The 22607-nt window shown below is 42.0% G+C and overlaps 2 protein-coding genes and 1 pseudogene across 2 annotated transcripts; 2 read left to right on the plus strand and 1 right to left on the minus strand.

The window, feature by feature from the left end:
* Positions 1 to 2085: 2085 nt before the first annotated feature.
* On the plus strand, positions 2086 to 8047 carry LOC103639756 (lipase). Its single transcript, XM_008662475.1, has 7 exons — positions 2086 to 2127; positions 3528 to 3626; positions 3809 to 3865; positions 7100 to 7256; positions 7402 to 7601; positions 7695 to 7793; positions 7859 to 8047. Exons 1-7 carry the CDS (start codon positions 2086 to 2088, stop codon positions 8045 to 8047), a joined length of 843 nt encoding a protein of 280 aa, XP_008660697.1.
* An 8387-nt stretch (positions 8048 to 16434) lies between these two features.
* LOC103638023 (CBS domain-containing protein CBSCBSPB5-like) lies at positions 16435 to 18169 on the minus strand (annotated as a pseudogene).
* Positions 18168 to 20289, plus strand: LOC103638024 (ervatamin-B). Its single transcript, XM_020544529.1, has 3 exons — positions 18168 to 18265; positions 19138 to 19478; positions 19603 to 20289. Exons 1-3 carry the CDS (start codon positions 18168 to 18170, stop codon positions 20205 to 20207), a joined length of 1044 nt encoding a protein of 347 aa, XP_020400118.1. The 3' UTR covers positions 20208 to 20289.
* Positions 20290 to 22607: the final 2318 nt, after the last annotated feature.

Consider the following 22607-nt stretch of genomic DNA (forward strand, 5'->3'; position numbering starts at 1 on the left):
CTTGCCCTTAATAACAACATCAATCCTTAAATTTGCTAGGCTAAATTAGAGGACCCTTTATTGGCCCTAGGTGCGCATGGAGCAAAACGACACTAGTACAAAGAAGCTCTATAGTGACGGTTGTAAACCTATTTTCATTGGCGTTTTTTAAACCGTCGATGCTAGAGACCAGTAAAAATCATCATTTTTACAGGCGGGTAACTGAGGACCGCCAGTGAAAATCGATTTCCACTGGCGGTTGAGTTAAGAAAACCGCCAGTGGAAATTGATTTTCACTGGCGGTCGACATAATAAATCCGCCAGTGAAAATTATTGTCAGAAACATTAAACGAGTTTTAAAAATAGCAAAAAAAAATATTTAAGGAGCCCATCCCACCCGTCTCCGTCGCAAGTTGCGGCATTTTTCGCGCAAAATTCGCACGCGCGCGGTTATTAAGGAATTGAACTGCCGACCTCAACCTCGCGCATTCCCTCCGCTACCACTCCGCCTATGGTATGCTTTGTATCTAATTTGTAGTTATTTTGTCCACATATTACAACCAACTGAGTGTAAATTGTTTTTTGAGACCATAAATAAATTCAAATAAAAACGTTATTAACTACAAAGTTGAATAACTTTTGAAGTTCTACAACTTTTATTTTGACACTTTTTTCATCTGAGGTAGTTTACAAAATTTGAATTTTAAATTTGACATACTTAGATTCAATTTTTTAGAACCGAAATGAGTTCAAATAAAAAAGTTGTCAACTACAAAGTTGAATAACTTTTTGATATCTACAACTTTTATTTTAGTGGTTTTGTCATACGAGGTCATTTGAAAAACTAAAAAAATTAAGGATAAAAATGATTTCTAGTGGCGGTTCCTTAAGAAAACCGCCACTAGAAATCGATTTCTACAGACGGTTCCTTAAGAAAATCACCAGTAGAAATAATGAATTTTTATAGGCGGTTTTCTTAAAGAATTGCCTATAGAAATACAATTTCTAGTGGCGGTTTTCTTAAGGAACCACCACTAAAAATAGCACAGACGGTTGATAACCGAATCCATCTGTAAAAATATATCGCTCCGAAGGCTTTGAGCATTTTTGTACTAGTGCAAAAAGAAGCATGCCAAACAGGGTAGAGCTACCCTTTAGGGCAGGTTTGGTGACAAGAAAAATGTGATTCACACGAGAGGAAACCCTCGCTATTTTGAATAGCAAGAGATATCCTCCTCGTGGATCCTTTCGATTTCCCTATCTCCAAATCAACCCTTAGCGTTGGGGTCAGTGGACCAATGAAATTCAACAAATCTTATGAAAAGCTACAGTTCACCATTGTAGTTGACCCCAATCCTAATAATGCCAACGTCGATGAAGTTTGAGGCTGGCTCCGCCCCTGATTGACAGATAATGTCACACCCGGTTTTAAGGAACAAAGCCGGGTGCATCTCATACATGCGCCAAAGAAGACAACATATATAATAACAGAGTGTATAGAGATAAATGTCATAAAATAATCAGAGTATTTATTACATAGCGGAAGTCTTACAAAATAAAAGATGAATATAGCAGGAACTAAAATCTATCCTTGGCGCCAGAAAGCTGACTGGGAGACGCTACCTAGATTAAATCGAATGCCTCAGAGTTAGGCGGCTCCTCTTCGACCACCTGTTCTTCTCCTGTGGGGGGGGGGGGTGTGAGACAGCAAGAGTGAGCTCACATACGTTCATAGCTCAACAAGTCATGGGGAATAATGTGCATGAACTCACCAAAGGTGGGAGTTCATGTGAAGTGTAAGGCTGATCAACAAAATAGAGGCTGAGGCTGAGCATTGCTTTTATAAGTTGGTCAAAATTTTATCTGAGTGCCGGTGTGGGGAACAGTTCGACCTGGTGCGGTTCGTGAAGGTTGTTACACACGCCAGGTTGTTCTTGATCCTACGCATTGGGTCTTATGTGGCCACTGGTTGGAATCGTGGGTCACCTTCCTTTCTTCACTGTTACGTGATTAGTTGTAATTTTTAAGAGTTTTTTGGGTTTACCTGGCCATCAATATACCCATTGTCTATGGAGTTGCAGAAGCGTGCCGGTGTGGTTGCACTACATGCCAGGAATGATTTTCAGGACAAACAACGAGCCATTGAAGGTGCGTTGGACAATATGAATTTTATCTGAGTGTCTCTATTGATTATTAGTTTGGTTCTAATTGTAGTTGAAAGGGAAATAGGGTCAAACCTTTTCCTAAATAATTTTGGTGGTTGAATTTCCCAATATAAATAATTGGACTAACTAGTTTGCTCTAGATTATAAGTTCTACACGTGCCAAAGGTTCAACACAAACCAATAAAAAGTCCAAGATAGGGTTCAAAAGAAAGGAGCAAAAGAAAACCGAAGGCTGCCCTGGTCTGGCGCACCGGACTGTCCAGTGTGCCACCGGACAGTGTCCGGTGCACCAGGGTGGATCAACTCCAACTCGCTACCTTCGGGTTTCTGGAAAAAGCCCTCCGCTATAATTCACCGGACTGTCCGGTGTGCCAGCGGAGCAATGGCTACAGCGCAACGGTCGACTCCAACGGAAACCTAAAAAGCGCTACAGTGCGCGGACAGTGCACGCAGAGTCGGTGCAGGCGCCAGAAGGCGCACCGGACAGTGAACAGTACCTGTCCGGTGCACCACCGGACTGTCCGGTGGCCCCAGCTATCAGAGCTCCAACGATCGAACCCTAACGGCTGGGTGACATGGCTGACGCACCGGAGCGTGTCCGATGGCGCACCGGACTGTCCGGTGCGCCCATCGACAGCAGCCCAACCCCAACAGTTGGTTTGGTGGTTGGGGCTATAAATACCCCCAACCACCACCACTTCAAGGCATCCAAGTTTTCAGACTTCACATTCAATACAAGACACAAATCCAATAGAATCAAAGCCTCTCCAAGTCTCATTTCCACTCCAAGCAAATAGTGACTAGAGAGAGAGTTTTTGCTCATGTTCTTTGAGCTCTTGTTCTTGGATCGCTTTTCTTCTTCCCCATTTCTTGTTCTCAACTCCTTTGTAATCAAAGCAAGAGACACCAAGTTGTGGTGGTCCTTGTGTGGTCTAAGTGACCCATTTGATTGAGGAGAAAAGCTCACTCGGTCTAGGTGACCGTTTGAGAGAGGGAAAGGGTTGAAAGAGACCCGGTCTTTGTGACCACCTCAACGGGGAGTAGGTTTGCAAGAACCAAACCTCGGTAAAACAAATCACTGTGTCATCCACTTTATTTGCTTGTGATTTGTTTTCGCCCTCTCTTTCGGACTCGACTTTATTTCTATCGCTAACCCCGACTTGTAGTTGTGCTTAAAGTTTATAAATTTCAGATTTGCCTATTCACCCCCCTCTAGGCGACTTTCAGTAGTGTTTTTTCTGAATGTTGTACCATATGAAGAGTTTCACAACATACATCGTGAATATGATGAAGAAAGATGAGCTCTTCACTTCTTAGGGAGGGAATATTATCCTAGCTCGGGTCATAATGATGCATTCTTATTATTTTTTGTTGTTTTTGCAGGCCGTGGTGGGTGTGATCCTTGTCCTCAAGTTTGGAAAAGGCGAGGAACTGAGCAAGGGCGTGAGCACAGTGCTGGTGGTGTCCATCTGCCTCTTCGTGGTGGCCTACAAATGATGTCGCGTTGTGCCACCTCCGGTAGCTGTCTTCGTGCTCTTCACCTCGTTCATTATCGCCATGTCCATCTTCATCATCCTCTTGCTGATGGAGACCAAACATGTGCCCATCGAGGATATCTGGATGCTCTTTGATAGGCACTGAAACTGGAAGCGCATCTTCTGTAGGGACACAAATTAAGGCAACCTCCACCAGCAGCAGGAGACATCCAGAGCATGAACATGGTATGCAATGTGGTTTGATAAGTTTTCTACTCCTAAACATATAGGACGATTACTACTTGATGCAATCGAAATAGACTCATAGTTTAAGACGAAGTGCATAGTTTAGAGCGAAATAAGACTCACATATAACTAACACTACACATTGTGACATGATTGCAGCATGTCATACAAATACAATGTTATCATTTAGTTTCCAAAGAACGTTTCCATAAACCACCAATATCGTAGCTCCAGTTCATAGATCAGTTCTATTGTAGTATAAATTTAAAACAAGGACAATTCTTTAACAGAATATGATGACCATACCTTGACCTCGCCATACAGTTTCCTCTCCCAGAAATAGAGCTTCTCGGTGTTTCAAAAGTCTTTTACTCAAAAGTTGTTCCAATGGTGTTACCGTATTGTATCTTAGGTTACTATTGGATCATCACATTTCATTTCTAACATGTTCAAGCTAACATCCATGCTTCTTCGCTTTCAGACATGGACATGGTCCTCTTCTCCCTTTATGTTTAAGCCTCTGCAACTTGGTCTATTTGTGCCAAAAACTTGGGCTGTTTGTGCAAAAAAACTTCATGTTTATACTGTTCTGCACTATTGCAGTCGACAATACCAGCCTGCTTAGTTGCCACCATAGCTTCATCAAGATCCTGGACCCTGACACCATGCTGCACTGATCTGAATTCTGTTTTTTGTGTGCTAAGCTCCTTTGTCCAAACCTTTATGTAATTTGGTCATTTGGTCTATTGTCACTATATTTTTGGTATTATGCATCCTCAGGACAGGTTGTTGTGCTGCCATAACATGATTAGTAAGTTTTACTGTTCCTTCTTCTTGCTTAAGAGATCTTCTAATGATAGAAACTATTATGCATCTTCACATAATAGTTGGGTTGTATTATCTTGTGATCTAATATTAGATGAAGAATTTAAAACCTATAAATGATGGTATATTGCCACGTAAGACCTATTTGTTTGTGTATCTTTGTGTTATGCACTACATGTTTAGCTGAAAAATGCGAGCATGATGATTCTTTCATAGGGGTGAGTGTGCGTGTGTTGTGAAGCATTCTATAAGGTGTAATTCTTTTATAGAAAAACAGTTGTAATTAGGAAGAAACACACATTTTGTTGAACTTACTAAGAGCACAATAAAAAGCTTTAAAGAGGGGCTTTGTTATCCTTAAACCCAAGAGAAAATAAAAAAAATCAATTTTGTCTCATAGAAATCAAGTTTTAGCCACCATGATAGCCTTCTCATGTTATTTTACCCTAAAATTGTTACCCATTTGGAAATTTGATCATCACGTCTGCATCTCTTTTTTTCAAGTGGAGAGTGGTGGTTCTATATGCCTCTATCTACAAGGATGTCCCCATATTGGTTAACCTTTATGGTCGGTTTCATTTGGATAAAGGCATTGAAGAGCGCTAAGGGGACATGTCTAGCCTATATTGAGCGCTACTCTACATAAACCATATCTTCTATCTATAATTTTTTTACCTTTCCTATAAATAAGTTCTTTTATTTATTTCAGCTTACTCATCCTCATGTAGCTTCAATCCATCTGTCATAGGTCTCCAGCAAGCAACTTCGTGATGATTTGATGACCATGCTCATTGCTGGTCATGAGACTTCTGTAGCAGTCTTGGCATGGACATTTTATCTTCTATCCAATGCATGCTATATCAGTATCCAAAGCCCGCTCTGTAGTAACTTATAATATCCAATGCAGTGGTGTTCTTTTATATTGTCTTCGTAACTTACAGGTAGCTTAATATTTGTGTATTTGATTCGATTTCACCATCTTATAGTAGATGATGATGAGAAACCTCAGCATATAGACACACTTCCTAGATTAATATTGAGTTTTATGGTTAGTTGTAGTAACCTTTTAAACCATAGTTCCTGGACTTATCTTGATCAATACTTGTGACGTTTAGAAGACACTGATTGATTTTGGAATATGTAGCAACAATGAATAGAGGATAAGTAGTCACTTTTAGACACGGTGTATGAAAAGTAATATGTTTGTGCTCAGGTACCTAAATTTAAGGCACCTGAATTTTAACAACTTCAAGGGGCAGGGAATTCCAAAGGTCTTCCCAAGTACTTCCAAGTAAGTATTTTTTTCATTTTCAGTGTTTCCATTTTCTCTCACTACTGCTTCAGTCACCTTTCCTACCTATCTCATACCAGCTTTACATTACTACAATTTTTTCTTCATCAAATCCTTTTTGGGAGGCTTGGAAAGGTAATTTAGTACATAAATGTTGTGCTTTAAAAATGATTGATGCAGATTTATGTTGTGGTTTTTTTCTAGACTTCAGTTAATCATTTTATATGAGTCATTTAAAAGCATAGTAAAAGCCTCCATAGGTTTAATCCTATGAAATAATCTATTTTAGACTAGCATCTTACTTCCTTTGATCATTAAAGAATGGACAAAAAATTCTGGTCTTCTCATCCTTCACAAAGTGTAGACCAACTTCTAGGAAACCTTTTTGTTATAAATAAGGAATCATAGCCACATCTAGGAGTTCTTAGGCCTTTGAGATAGTAGAAATAATATAGGATACCTACCGTCACTTCGTTCAGGAAAATAAACGTAAGAGTGTGGTACAGTTCAATTGGTTGTTTATGTTCCCTAAATTAAAGACAATAGGATGTCTACTAGGTGAAGTTTATGTGGTAGGCTATAGTACACATGATGAGTTAGTTGACTGTATCATATCAGAATCCGATGGATTCGCTTTTCTCTTAAGTTTGATGTTTGCTATTAGTGTTGAACATAGTTCTACTGTGCAAGTACTTCACCTACATTGCACTCCTTTAGGTCCATTTTTGGGAACACTGGGATGGTTACTGAGAATAGTATAGAACCAAGGACACTTCAATTTTGAATGTATGTGTGAATTAGAAGTTCTTTGTTAAGGTAGGCTACTGGCTATTGCTATATATGTGCCAGTGTCTAAAATTGATAGCGAGGAAGTGTTTAAGAAATAGCAAATAGAGCTGATTTTGGTGGACCTGGAGCACTTGCAGTTGTCTTAAACAAGTCTTACACCATAGCATAACATAATAGCTAACTAATAGATGCAGATGAAAGTACAATAAAACATTTGAGACATCAATATTAGTAAAGAAAATTGAAGTTTTTTATGTTTAGAGTTCTCATTGAATTAGCAAACAACAATAACTTGTGTTTGCTCGCTGCTTGTATGTCTAATGTTGCAGATCCATCATGGGTTTTATTCTACATATAATAATACAACTCTGCTATATGAGATCCTGAAGTCTATTATATGGGCAAGAAAAACATATGGAAATCTACCTGTAAATGTTGTGGGACACTCCACGGGAGGGGATCTAGCTTCATTTTGTGCCCTTGATCTATTTGTAAGTATTTTTAATGTACTTGATTTATTACATCCAATTTCAATATATGCACTACAAATAACATGTACTTGTTTTGTGATACCATCGCATGTATTGTTAATATATCAAATGGTTGGCTTTATTGATATCTCTACATTGTGTACATGTTAAATTTGGATCACAGGACGTTGAGCTCATGACTTTTGGACAGCCTCGGATAGGCAATCCTGCTTTTGTTGTATGCTTTGGCGAACAAGTCCCAAGAACAATCCATGTGACCCATCAGAACGATATTGTGGCGCAATTACCACCATATTATTATTACCTAAGTGAATGGACATACCACCACTTCGCTAGAGAGGTACGTATTTGATTATAGTCGAGAAGAAGTTACAGAGACGCGTACTTTTCCTAGATTACCGTCCATCCATTTTTTGCATTTATTTATCTTCAGGTTTGGCTTCATGAGAGCATAGATGGAAATGTAGTTGACACAAATGAGACGGTATGTGATGATTCTGGTGAGGACCCGACCTATAGCAGGTACATATCAGTCTATCTATTTTGGACATTTATTTCTTATGTGTGTTTCATATTATTTGTGTTTTCTTGAAAAAGTGGGTCTATGGAATGAGTGTAGCAGATCATCTTGAGTACTACAGTTTCACACTACATGCTGATTCAAGGGGAACCTATCAGTTCATGATTGGTACAGCCAACCAAGTATACAACTACATTCATGAAGTTGATGGATCCATCATCTTGTTAAGATATATGCAAGAACCACGGGCTCTAGAATCAATGTGACTTTGTATGCCACGAAATGCACCCTTGTACGGTATTTTTATTTCATTTTGTGTACAGCTCATGAAATACTGTTGTGTACAACTCATCAAATATTGGGCACTCCTTAAGCTCTCCAGAGGGTAAGGACTAAGGAGAGGCTCACCTTTTTAAATGTGCCCCTTTGATCAAGTGACATTCGATACATGTAAGCTTCATAAGATTGCCGCACAATTCAATTTTTGTATATCAATAGCACTATGTATTACCAAGTTATGCAAGTATTAGGTGGTACTCCTTGTTTGGCCATTCCCTCATTTTGTTGCTACATGAGGCATTTCAAGATTTTTTACAGAATTTCACCTTAGCTTTACCTTCATTTGAGGTATGCGTTTGCTTTTTCATATCAAAGAATGCAGCCCATTGCAAACCTTCATTCATGCTATTCTGAACATGAAGATCACGATTCAATAGAGCCTGATCCCTCAAATACAGAGTGCCTGCTCTTAGCTAGAGGAATCAGATCCTGCTGTCATAGTGTCATGTGACGAAGCGACGCCGTGTTGTTGTCGACACTTTTGCTTTCTGTATGGACTCGTGTATTTACAGTCGGAGTCAAAGTCTCAACTCTCAATTTACATACATGGACAACATTCAACTCTACTCATTTAAATTTAAATTTCGTGTGTCATGCATCGTGTGTATATCTGATCTCTCTGCCGCTGCAAGGCAAATGCCTCGATGACCGCATGCCGCCACTCCACCATTGGCCCTCGGAGATTGCTTCCTCCTCAAGACTGTCCCCTCTACCTCGTGCACCACCCAGATGAGCGACCTCATGCCACGAGGCCAGCGCGCTCGACCGCGGCTCGAGTTTCGCTCCGATGTCATCCCGGACGGCTCGCGGATGTCGTTCTCCATCTCATAAAAATATAACACTCATTTGTATATAAGTTATTGTGATATTATATGTTTCCGTTGCAACGCACGGGTACTCATCTATTGACACATTAACTATTAAATAAAATTTGTTACCTCTCATATTATGCTCAGATTACTTACATATCCTTTAGCAATTTCAAATGGGCTGATATACAGAATATTGGAAATCCTTCATTGAAACGAGCTTCCTACTCATGTATCTTCATATATTTTTTCAGCATGCTCTGATCATATTAATACGAGGAAGTGGTGCTCGTTTTAAACTCTTGCATCTTGCAACATTACTCATGTAGAAATGATGTCACTGACTCATTGTATAATTTCTCTGATGGATATATGATTACACGATTACAGAAAATTCATGGAGCTGCTCTGGATATCACTAAGACCGCACATATTTTTCTCTACTACTTATTAAGGCTACAAGGGTAGTCTGCCTCTCTGGTTCTGTCGTTCTGCCTTCGATCAATCTGGATCGTCCGATCACATGGGCCCGAAGCTGACTGCCGCCCAGCAACCTCCGAGCTCTGAATCAATCGCGCGCAATCCTCGCTCCGCCAGACGCAACCACCTCTGCCCGCGGCCCACCCGCGTCGTTAGGGATGCTCTGAGTCTTCTCCCAACCGCTGATGTTGACCTCTGGTAGCGGTTTCGTGCGTCGCCCTCTCCACGTTCATGCGTCCGCCATTCCCAGTTCGTTCCCCTCACGATTTAACATTCCTAGAAATATACAAGTGTACCTCAGCCTATTATGGAAAAAATTAGATTAAATAGACATTTATGCTTATGTTTATTTTATATTTATTGATTTGAATATCTAAACTATGACGTTCTATGAAAGATCATTTTTGAATTTTTGCCATTAAATTTTCTTGTTAAATCTTATATACTACACTAATAGGTGAGTGGTCGTGCGTCACAGGCCCGAGTTTCTCTTCGACGTCATCCCGGACGGCTCGTGCATGTCGTTCTCCATCTCATAACAGTATAACACACATTTGTATATATAAGTTATTAAGATATTATATGTTCCCATTGTAACGCACGAGCACTGACCTAGTTTTTCTTGAAGAATCTTTATTAGCCCAAGTACCAAGTATAGGCAAGTACTCACGATCTCAACATGGTTTTTCCTTGCTCACAGTACATACAGTTCATCAGCATCTGTACAACTGTACATCACCAGTTATGTCACATCAAGTGCAGAAGAAGAAAATCCGTACTGGTTTTTACAGTTTCTACAGTAATTTTGTCTGTATGAATTACAACTACAGTAGTCTAAACAGTTGGCTTTAATCCGAAACGAGCAACTACATTGTTTCATCTCTCGATAAAAGAAGGACCAAACAACTAGGAACGATCACTATATATATATATTCTTGTGATGTAACCAAATCACCTCGGTGGAAATCCTATGGTTGTGTTTCATGTACTATATACGGTCTGCATCCTAATCTCTATACCACGAACCGAACCGCACCAAAACCAAACTAAACCTCCGGTTTCTTTGATTTTCGGTATCAGTATCAATTTTTATATATCCCTCGGTTTCATGAAACAATGCATCAAACGTACGGTCCTATTATACGGTGTTTGGTTTAAGGAATAAGCTAGTCCGTTATTTCCTCACTGTTCGGTTCGTGGAATGGAACGAGTTGATCCATCATCACCTCATTACTCATAGTTAATTAGTACTAACATGAGGAATGAGATCATCCCACCAAATTTGAGAAATAGACTTATGATGCACCACCTCATCTTGAATGGAGTGATGCCTCAAACAAAGATCATCTTCATTTGTATACCGAAGTTTCTTCGTACCAAAATAACCGAACAAAATAAACGGATTATTGCCCGATCCAACTCTATAGGGTAGGATGGCTTTATCTTGGGCCTGTTTGATTCAGTTTTTTTCTGAGGAGCTTTTTTGATTATCTGGCTGTGTGGAGAGAGTTTGGTTGTACAGAGAATCTGAGTATCGTGGAGATTACGTGTTGAGAAAAATAAGAGTCCATAGGGTTTAGGATGTAGAAAGTGATGGTTTCCTGTTATCGCAACGACTCGGCTGATTTTGTGTTCACGTTGATTTTGGACAGTAACTCCGCCTATGTTGATTGGAAGACTTCCTTAAGTCGTTTCAACATAGCCGGTCCCAAGCCCGGTAAAGGAGGAGGGTTGTGTTAGGTCCGGCAAACCAACGTCAAAACCAGCCAAATCTTATGGAGATGAAACCACAAAGAAAATCGTTGGGGCGTAACCCTCTTAGCGACGCGCCATATCGGAACCCGGGTATGGTGTTAAATGAGCAAGGGCCGGGCCGTCACCCCTTAAGTGACGCGCCGTCTCTTGATCTGGAGCCGGTGATAAATGAGCAAGGATCGGGTCGTCACATCCTTAGTGGCGCGCTACATCGACGCCCGGGTGTAGTGGAAAATGAGCAAGGGTCTTTGCATCTTCCTCGGCGGGTGCGAAGGGTAAGGAAGTTAGTCGAGCCAATTAGGGTTCGTGTAGGTAGTTGGAACGTAGGTTCCTTAACAGGTAAGTTACGAGAAATAGTTGACGTTGCGGTGAGGAGACGAGTAAATATTTTATGCGTTCAAGAGACCAAGTGGAAAGGACAGAAGGCGAAGGAAGTGGAAGGTACAGGCTTCAAGTTGTGGTACACGGGGACTGCAACAAACAAGAATGGAGTAGGCGTCTTGATCGATAAGAGCCTTAAAGATGGAGTAGTAGATGTTAAGAGGGTAGGAGATAGAATCATCCTAGTCAAGCTGGTCATTGGGGACTTGGTTCTCAATGTTATCAGCGCGTATGCTCCTCAAGTAGGCCTTAATGAGAACTCAAAGAGGGAGTTCTGGGAAGGCCTGGAGGACATGGTTAGTAGTGTGCCAGTTGGCGAGAAGCTCTTCATAGGAGGAGATCTCAATGGCCATGTGGGTACATTTAGCACCAATTTCGAGGGTGTGCATGGAGGCTTCGGCTTTGGGACTAGGAATCAAGAAGGAGAGGAAATCCTGAACTTTGCCCTAGCCTATGACATGTTTATAGCAAACACTTTCTTTAGGAAGAGGACATCCCACCTGGTGACCTTCAGTAGTGGCCAACACACTAGCCAGATTGATTTCGTCCTCTTGAGAAAAGAGGACAGGCATGCCTGCTTAGATTGCAAGGTTATACCTGGAGAGTGTGTGGTAACCCAACATAAGCTTGTCGCAGCTGACTTCCGTTTTAAGATTCGTTTACAACGGAATAAGCATAACAAGGTCACTAGAACAAAGTGGTGGAAGCTTAAAGGGGATGTGGCCCAAACTTTCAAGGAGAGAGTTATCGAGGAGGGCCCTTGGGCAGAAGAGGGAGACTCAAATATCATGTGGAGGAAGATGGCGATGTGCATCCGAAAGATAGCTTCAGAAGAGTTTGGGTTGAGTCAAGGAAACAGAAGGGAAGTTAAAGACACTTGGTGGTGGAACGAAGATGTCCAAAAGGCTATCAAGGAGAAGAAAGATTGCTACAAACGCTTACATCATGACAAGTGTGCAGAAAACATAGAGAAGTATAGGATAGCGAAGAAGTCTGCAAAGTGAGCGGTTAGTAGAGCCCGGGGTCAAGCCTTTGACAACCTTTATCAACGGTTGGACACAAAGCAGGGAGAAAAGGATATCTATAGGATGGCCAAGATTCGTGAAAGGAAGACAAGGGATGTCAACCAAGTCAAATGCATCAAGGATGAAGCAAACCAACTATTAGTGAAGAATGAAGAGATCAAGAATAGATGGAAGGAGTACTTCAACAAATTGTTCAATGGAGGGAATGAGAGTTCTACAATAGAATTGGACGAACCATTCGATGACAACAACAGGGGTTTTGTGCGAAGGATACAAGAATATGAAGTTAAGGAGGCGCTAAAAAGGATGAAGGTAGGAAAGGCGATGGGTACTGATGGTATCCCTATCGAGGTATGGAGATGCCTTGGAGACATAGCGATAGTATGGCTGACTAAGCTTTTCAACACCATCTTTCGGACAAACAGAATGCCCGACGAGTGGAGGCGGAGTACATTAGTACCAATCTTCAAGAACAAAGGAGATGTTCAAAGTTGTACTAATTACCGTGGAATTAAACTCATGAGCCATACAATGAAGCTATGGGAGAGAGTCATTGAACACCGCCTGCGAAAGCTGACGAGCGTGACCCAAAATCAGTTTGGTTTCATGCCCGGGAGATCAACTATGGAGGCCATTTTCTTACTAAGACAACTTATGGAGAGATTTAGAGAACAAAAGAAAGACCTGCATATGGTCTTCATAGACTTGGAGAAGGCTTATGACAAAGTACCCAGGAGTGTAATGTGGTGGGCCTTGGAAAAACACAAAGTAGCAACAAAGTACATTAATCTTATTAAAGATATGTACACTAATGTTGTGACAAGTGTCCGAACAAGTGATGGGGACACCGATGACTTTCCAATTAACATAGGACTACATCAAGGGTCGGCTTTGAGCCCTTATCTTTTCGCTTTGGTGATAGATGAGGTCACAAGGGACATACAAGGAGATATACCGTGGTGTATGCTTTTTGCCGATGACGTGGTACTTATTGAGGAGAGTAGGAGTGGTGTTTCGCAAAAGTTGGAATTGTGGAGGCAGACGCTGGAAGCAAAAGGTTTTAGGCTTAGTAGGTCTAAAACGGAGTATATGAAGTGTGATTTCAGTGCCATGGGGTATGAAGATGGCGATGTTAGTCTTGATGGGCAAGTGGTACCCAAGAAAGACACTTTTCGTTACTTAGGATCAATGCTTCAGAAGGATGGAGACATCGATGAGGATGTCAGTCATAGAATTAAAGCTGGATGGTTGAAGTGGCGGCAAGCGGCGGGTGTCTTATGCGACCCCCGGGTGCCACACAAACTCAAAGGCAAATTCTACAGGACAGCAATCCGGCCGGCTATGTTGTATGGAGCAGAATGTTGGCCCACTAAAAGACGACATGTCCAACAACTATGTGTGGCAGAGATGCGTATGTTGCGCTGGATATGTGGCCACACAAGGAGAGACCGAGTCCGGAATGATGACATACGAGAGAGAGTAGGAGTGGCGCCAATTGAGGAGAAGCTTATGCAACATCGTTTGAGATGGTTTGGACATATCCAACGAAGACCTGAAGAGGCACCAGTGCATATCGGAATAATTAGGCGTCCCGAGAATGTGAAGAGAGGTAGAGGTCGACCAACCTTGACGTGGACAGAGGCAGTGAAGAGGGACCTGAAGGAGTGGAATATTGATAAAGAGCTCGCCGTGGATAGGAAGGGGTGGAAGTGTGCAATTCACGTGCCAGAACCTTGATTTATAGTTCCGCTTTTCCTCCTTAATCGTTTGACCTTTTCTTGTGCCCATTTAGACCTTGCTGGTTCTTGTGGGTTTTATCTCTTTTATGTGTTCCCCCGTTTCGTCGTTTTCGGTTCTCCTTTGCCTTTGTTTCCCCTTTTTTCTTTGGGGGTTGAGCTCTGAGGTTTTCATACGGGGTTTCATCTCTAGCCTACCCCAACGTGCTTGGGACAAAAGGCTTTGTTGTTGTTGTTGTTGATTTTGTACAGTATTGACTAAATTGATCTCATAGAAGTGGGCTGAAAAGCTGGAGGTTTGACAACCTACAATAGTTTCTGGTGGCTAGAAGCTGAAAAAGCTATAAAAAACAGGGCCCTTGCTATGTGTTTGAGTTGATACTTGGTGAGGCACTTGGCAAACTCTCCTGTATCACCATGCATGTGAATATTCACACTCAAGCACGTGATGATTGAGATAACACCCAGACGAAGGACGAAGGACGTTAGGTCACTTGCCTAACAAGCAGCCAGTAGAGAGCTCCTGATTTCCTTTATTTGCTCCCGTATTTTTTATGAAGAAAAGAACCTTTGTCTAATATAAGTACTAAGTACATGGAAGGTACGCTATTGTTTTTCCCTTCCTCATACACCGGTACACACCTAGCTAGCTAGTCATATCATGCAGCATCAGTACTAGTACTACATCCGTGCATCACCATGCACTATATAAACCCACTCACACTACTAGCTAGCTCACAAGACAGCAGTTGCACTAGTCATCGCATCCACCATAACATGACCATGGCTACCGCCTCAGCTTCGCTAGCTCTTGTCATGCTGTTCGCCTGCAGCCTTCTCCTTGCAGGCACGGCGTTTAGTGATGATACCATAGCCATACCCTTGCTGGAGCGGTTCAAAGCCTGGCAGGCTGAATACAACCGCACCTACACTACTACAGATCATGTTATATGAGACGGTTAATTTTCACTTATTAAGACGTTTCTCAAGTGTCCAAATTTGATGGAGTCGCAAATGATGTCCCACATTTAAGACGATTGCAAACCGTCTTAAAATGATATTATATAAGGCGTTTTTAGTTTATAACCGTCTAAAAAAGGTATTTGTTTAATTCATTTTGTCCAATAACCTGTCTTGAATTATGTTTTATGTAAGGCACTTTTTCTAAACAACCGTCGAGTATACGAACATTTTAAGTCACAAGTTATTTAGTAAACTGTCTAAAATATTCTATAATAATAAAAACTTGTGATATGAAAACCGTCTTATTTAGGTGACATATACTAGACATTTTGGAAATCGTCTTATTTAGAAGACCGATATTGGACATTTTTGGAAGCGTCTTAATAAGATTTAAACAAATTGACTTAAATTACTATATATTCTTCAATTTATATTCATTTTTGAGATTCCACATTATAATAATTTGAAAGAGAAATACACAGATATATATATTTAATAATAATATAATTAATATAATATAGATGAGTATCAATCAATATTTCATACATAAGTGTACTCTAAATCTAAACCAAAACACTAAGATAATCTTGTAATTAGCCAAACAATCTGTGCAAGTGTGGAATACAGTGCAAGGGATACATCGGTTGCCGCTGCTGCTGCACCCCTCCTGCCGATGTTCCATGACTTCATTCTTGCTGGCCTCTTTCTCCCAAGCATTTCACCAAACAGTTCAAGTGCAAATGTTAGCTGTTTGATGACTCCAACTATAGAAATCAAGCAGCGTTACTACTAAGAACGCCATTGTATCTTCTCGGAAGGTCACTGATATGCCACAGTAGTTGCGTACACAATTCGCTGTAAGTCAAAACCAGCAAACAAAAATAATAAACATGCAAAGAAAAGGTGAAGTTGTGTGAGGGAAAGCACTTGCTTGTAACAAACTTACAATAATGGGAAAACCCTGACACAAGTCAGCATCTATATAGACTTTTGAAGCATTGATTATTAAAAAATACAAGTAGTACATTTATGTAGTACTTACATTAATGCCTTTTATCACTCTATATCCGTCTTTCCTGCAAGAAAAGGGTTTGATAATATCAAGATGCATGGAAAAAGAAAACATCATTAAGGAAGCATATGCTAGCTAGTTCTCCATATGACATTAATTCATCTTATGCTTACAGTATGCAGAAGCCCATGCATCCTTGCCAGCGTACTCGAAGTCTGAGGAACCGTCCCCTCTCTTCCGGTGGGCGTAGTCCAAGTGCAGCCTTAGGCTCTACAAAGAGGAGCGTCGATGAGCATCTTTGGGCAGGAAACAAGGGCGCACCTTTGCTTGGGAAACGATGCTACCTTCCAACCGATCTGTCTTGCGTGGTCTACGGCAGCTATAAGGTCACTGTCCGACGACAATATGACCTTATCATGGTCCTCGTCTTCATACTGTAGAGTGGCACCGGGAAAGGACAAAGAACAAATTAAACGTAGGAATTCGAAATGGCTGTGTGAATTGTTACAGATATTGAGAAAGGCACTAGGTTCAGCCAGTAGTCCAGTACCAAAATTTGTGGCATGTGTTTTCTGTCAATGTCATCGCCGACCCTCTGAACTCTGAAGAATGCTAGTTATCAGGTCTGTCAAGCTGCTCGTTTCTGACATTCCCAACACATAAAGTTCAGAGAGCAATTTAAATCGCTAAGCCAAGAAAAAAATGATGAAAAAACTCCAGTACGCAGGGATTGAGGTGAGGATGCATACCACAGTTAAATCTGTGCATTCTCCCTTGCTTTTCCTGAATCTTGAACCCAAAAGGGTTTGATAAACCAGAAGCTGGAAACAAGCCTGATCTTCCTATATCTGCTGCCTCAGATGCCACCTTTGTCGATCATTCGCTGGGAAAATGATAGATAAACCAGTTAGACGAAAGACATAAGATGCCATAAGAATGATACTCCCTCTGTTCAGAACAAGAATTAATGTATATCATTATATATCAGGTTTATGATTCATCTCATATATGCTAGCAGTTATATATCAGGTTTATGATTCATCTCATTATATATAGTATTGTATATGAAATTAATCCTCCTTATAATATCAACGTGATGCTTCCGAATAGTAAATAAGATTAGCAAGCATTAGTAAGCTGCTCACATTAGTAAACAAGTTACTTATTAATGCATTAGTAAGCCCCGAGGAAGCAGGCAAGCAACCGTCCTATCTGCACAGGAGCAGGCAAGCAGCCGTCCGCGTGGAGCCGTCTGCTGCGTGGAGCTCTGCTGACTGCTGGAGAATCTGCGTAGCTCTACTGCATGGAGCTCTGCTGGACTGCTGCGTGGAGCTCTGCGTGTGATAGAACATTAGCACTTTTGGACGGCATGAGTACAGACCTTTTGAACGGCGACGTCGAGTGGTCGCGGGGCGCGGGCTCAGCGGTCAAGGCTTAGAACGGCGACGTCGAGTGGCCGGTTGCAGGGTCGCGTGGAGAAGAGTGACTAGTGAGCGACTTAGAGCGGCGGCGGTGCTAGGTTTTCATTTTCTGTAGCCTGTACGAGCCACGGCCAATGCTTAGATGGGCTGGGCTCTGGAGCATAGGAGCAGGTCGTATTTTTTATTCTCGAATTACAAAATACGGTATACGAAACGGGATCTCGGTTAAACGGTCGGTAAAGCAACTCTATTATTTTCGTTTCCGTTTACCGGTTTTATATCCCGTTTTCATTCCGTTTTTGTTTTTTAAACGGGTTCGAAAACGATTGGGACAAAACTAACAAAATCGGTTATACGATAACGGTCAGATCGGGATTTTTCCATCCTACTTTCATCCCTAGCTAGAGTCGGGTCGCCTGGGCGCGCGGGGTCGCGTGGCTGGCAGGGCGCAGCAGGGGGCTGGGCATGGCCGGCGTCACTCGGCTGGAGAAGGGGCAGGGCGCAGGCTGGGTACGCGGCGTCCTGGGCGTGGAGCATAGAGCAGGAGAGAGAGAAAGAGAAAGGTGGCGGCTTAGGGAACACCAGGGGGCGACGACTGCTAGGAGAGGCGGCTAGGTCAGCAGCCAGGGAGCGGCGGCTGTGACATGGGCCTAATGGGCTTTAGGGTTTAGGTTTTTTTCTTTTTTATTTCTTTTCTAATTCCTTTATAATTTCAAAATATAATTTTAAATAACCATAAAATTCATAACAATTAACCCAAAATTATTTATAAATAAAATAGTTATTTTTGGACTAATATTATTATATATATTATTTAGTTTTTCATTTAAGAAGAAATGATATTCAATATCCAGAATCACTTATGAAAAATCAAAAATCATTCCAAATGCAAATAAATGATAAACACTTAAAAGAAAATTTATTACCATAATTACCTTTAATAACTAAATGCATTATTTTTATCTAATGATTTTTATAGTGTTACAAGTTTTAAGAAAGTATACTAGCCCAATTCATTATTTACTACATTTTTTCATAGTATGTTTTATCAAAAAAATCATATAAAGATGGTTTTATATTTAGAAGTGTCTAGTATACTCACTAACATCTAAGACAGTTCTTATAGTCTAGACGACTCTAATAATATCTTTATTTGAGATGGTTTCATATATAAAAGTGTATAATATATTAACCAGAATCTAAGACAATTCTTACATTCTTAATGACTCAAAAGGTATATTTATTTAAGATGGTTTTCAATAACAATATGTCTTAAATCAATATAAGACATTTCTTACGATATAACTGTCTCAAAATACTTCTTTATTAAAGACATATCTCAACCAAACCGTCTTATCTTACTCATCACTATATGATAAAAGACGCTTCTATAAAATGCACTGATATCCATCTTAAAATGTGCGTCTTAAATAAGCATATCTCTAGTAGTGCTATGCGACCCAGAGGAATTCCAGCAACGCTTCATGGTCTACAGCGAGAACGTCCGGTTCATCAAGACCATGAACCAGCTGTCGACCGGGAGCTCGTATGAGCTCGGTGAGAACCAATTCACCGACCTCACCGAGGAGGAGTTCAAGGACACATATCTTATGAAGCTCGACGAGCAGCCCCCTGCAGCTGAGGCCATGCCACCGACCGTCGGCACCATGAGCACAGCAGGCATGTCCAACGGCGACAACACCGGCGAGGCTCCCAACAGTGTGGACTGGAGGACCAAGGGAGCAGTGACGCCGGTCAAGAACCAGCAACAATGCGGTAAAGTTTGGGTTTTGATGTGTGTTTCTGTCTTAGAAATGATAAAAACGAAGGGAATGTCATGCATCTATTTATGACCCATGCATATGTAAAAGATTTGCTCATCATCCTTGCATGCGTGCAGGCTCTTGCTGGGCGTTTGCAACGGTGGCGTCCATCGAAGGTGTGCACCAGATAAAGACAGGTCGTCTGGTGTCCCTGTCGGAGCAACAGATCGTGGACTGCGACCGTGGGGGGAACGACCACGGCTGCCATGGCGGTTACCCTAGATCCGCCATGGAGTGGGTCACCCGCAACGGCGGCCTGACCACCGAGTCGGACTACCCGTACGTGGGCAGCCAGAGACAATGCATGAGCGGCAAGCTTGGTCACCAAGCGGCTAGGATCCGTGGCTACCAGGCGGTGCAGCGCAAAAACGAGGCCGAGCTGGAGCGCGCCGTGGCGGGACGCCCGGTCGCCGTGGTCATCGACGCGAGCAGGGCCTTCCAGTTCTACAAGCGCGGGGTCTTCTCGGGCCCCTGCAACACCACCACCGTCAACCACGCCGTCACGGTGGTCGGGTATGGATCAACCGGCAGCGACAGCGGCGGCGGCCGCAAGTACTGGATCGTCAAGAACTCGTGGGGTCAGAGATGGGGAGAGAATGGCTACGTGCGGATGGCGAGGCGTGTCAGGGCTCGGGAGGGCATGTGCGCCATCGCCATAGAGCCCTACTACCCGGTGATGTGATCTAAACAAGCTAGTATGCTTGGATAAGGATGCATGCATGGAATTAAATAAACTAAGCTCAACGAGACGGTGTGTGTGTGTGCTGCGCTATGCCTATCGATGTTATCGTTTGTTTGCTAATGTAACATTTATCTCAAAAGGCAATGACTTTTGGGGATGCAGTATGTGTGTTCTTACATTAAATAAAGAGAATCACAATTGATCTCTTCTCTGTCACTGCTATATGCGAGCAAGAGGAGGTTAGTTTGACAGCTCTGTCTCAGGCTGGCCGCCTGAACGTTTTTTTCCTTTTTGAACTAGAGATCATTTTTTCCATCATCGAGAAAAGGTAATGCAATGCATTGAGATGTACACGAGCTGATAGGGTACATATAATGCATATGAACTAACAAAGTTCACAAAAAAATTCTAAAAAAATTCATACATATTTTCCCATCCTACTTCTATTGTATACAAAATTTCAAGATCAAATTCGTTATATTTTAGTTGTAATAAAAAATATAAAATTTCTGACAAATTTAAATTAGAAAATCGGATAAAATGTTCTATTTTTATTACGTATTTGATAATTTACGGATTAAAATGAATTAAAATAGAGTGACTAAAAATTAGTCCCTAAACATCCGTTTAGTCTCTAAATTTCTAAATACCAAAACTAAAACTCGATTTTAGTTTCCAAAATTTATAAACTAAAATAGAATAAAATGGAGGCAATAAAATAGAATAAAATGGAGGAACTTAATGTTAGTCCCTAGAAACCAAACATCTATGTTTCATGAGTTTGGCATCAGTTGTTGCGAACTTTTAGTAGAGATGAGGCATATTAGCTCTACGGTGATCCTTTTGTCAATCTTCGAACACTTACCGACATGCTATTTTTGGATGTCCCTGTTATTTGGGGTGGCATCTTATGCCATGTTTGTTTCGGATTATAATATCTCCATATTATATAATCCAACACAAATAATTCAGCAGGTAAACAAACATCTAGATTATGTGTTCAGATTATATCACTACACGACGGTTCACTTACAGCGACCTACGGTTAGTTGCTAAAACGGCCTTCAGCGACCTACGGTTGGTCGCTAAAAACTTATAGCGACCCATAAGGATGGTCGCTTTTCGGCGTTTCGAACCCACGAGGACCGTCAACCGACTAGTGAATTTATCGCTGTGTGCCCCTGCCCAGATGGGTTGATGCAAGATGGAACACAAGCGAGAGGGAATGAGGCTTATATTATCTTGCACCGGGGTGCTCGTAGTAGGGGTTACAAGCGTCGCAAGAGGGCGAGAGCGAGAGAGGGAGAGAGAGAGAATTCGGTCTTGAGGTGAGGCGCCTGAGTTTGCCTCCAGTCTCTCCTGCTCTGCCTGCCTCTGCTCGTCCTCTCCCTGTGTGTGTGCCCCGTTTTCGTTTGTGTGCGTGCGTGCATGTGTGCATGTGCGTCCGTGTGTCCGTGCCTTAGGAAGGCCCTGGTCATCCCCTTTTATAGATACAAGGAGATGCCCAACTGTACAACGGGGCTGTAGCTATGTGCTAACGTGGCTGGCGGAGAAGTGCCTTGAGCCTTGTACACGTGCTAACGTGGTCGTCGGAGAAGCGCTTGAGCCCCGTAGAAGTGTGGCTGACAGTGCGGCCCGGGGTCCTGCTGACGTTCCCTTGCTTCCGTAAGAAGCTGAGAGCCATCGACGTCATGGGCGCACGCGGGGAACCATCATTACCTGCTATCGGAGTAGTTTGATGTGACTTTTGTCTTGTTCCTTCGTAGCAAGGGGCAACTAGCTAGGGGTAGGGTAATGATGGATCCTGAAAGCATCTAGGCCCCTGGTTGGTTTTAGTGATTAATGAAAATGTAATATTATATGTGACTAACGTGTGTTTTGCAGAGACAAATGGTAAGTTAGGTCGCATGACAGGTAGAAGTACTACAACGTGAAAACAATCCCGGAGATAAGAACTCGAAGCGACGGCTAAAACGACGAAACAAAAGGTGAAGGTCTACAGAGTCCGAGTGTCAAGGAGATGTGGACACTCGCGGTTTAGTTAGGTCTTTTATTCTCTTTTAGCCGTACTATAAAGAGGGGTTGTCGATGAGTAGTTTGACCAAGAGAGTTCTAATGTAGTGTTGGTGCACAATCACACTCACATACGATGCTAGGTGTCACTCTAGAACTCACTCATAAGTTAGAACGAAAACCGATTTGAATATCAGTTGAAAAAACAAGAGTTAGTGTTTCTGGCCCTGGGGCACCGGACTGTCCGGTGTGCACCGGACTGTCCGGTGCACCCTCTGCCAGGTGGGGCCAGGCTGGTCCGGGGCAGAGGCTTTCCCTCCGCAGAAACCCGAGAGCGCAGGTTTCAGAGTTGAATTTTAGTGGCGCACCGGACATCGCACCGGACTG

The sequence above is a fragment of the Zea mays genome, chromosome 9, assembly GCF_902167145.1.
Source record: "Zea mays cultivar B73 chromosome 9, Zm-B73-REFERENCE-NAM-5.0, whole genome shotgun sequence".
Lineage (NCBI taxonomy): Eukaryota > Viridiplantae > Streptophyta > Magnoliopsida > Poales > Poaceae > Zea > Zea mays.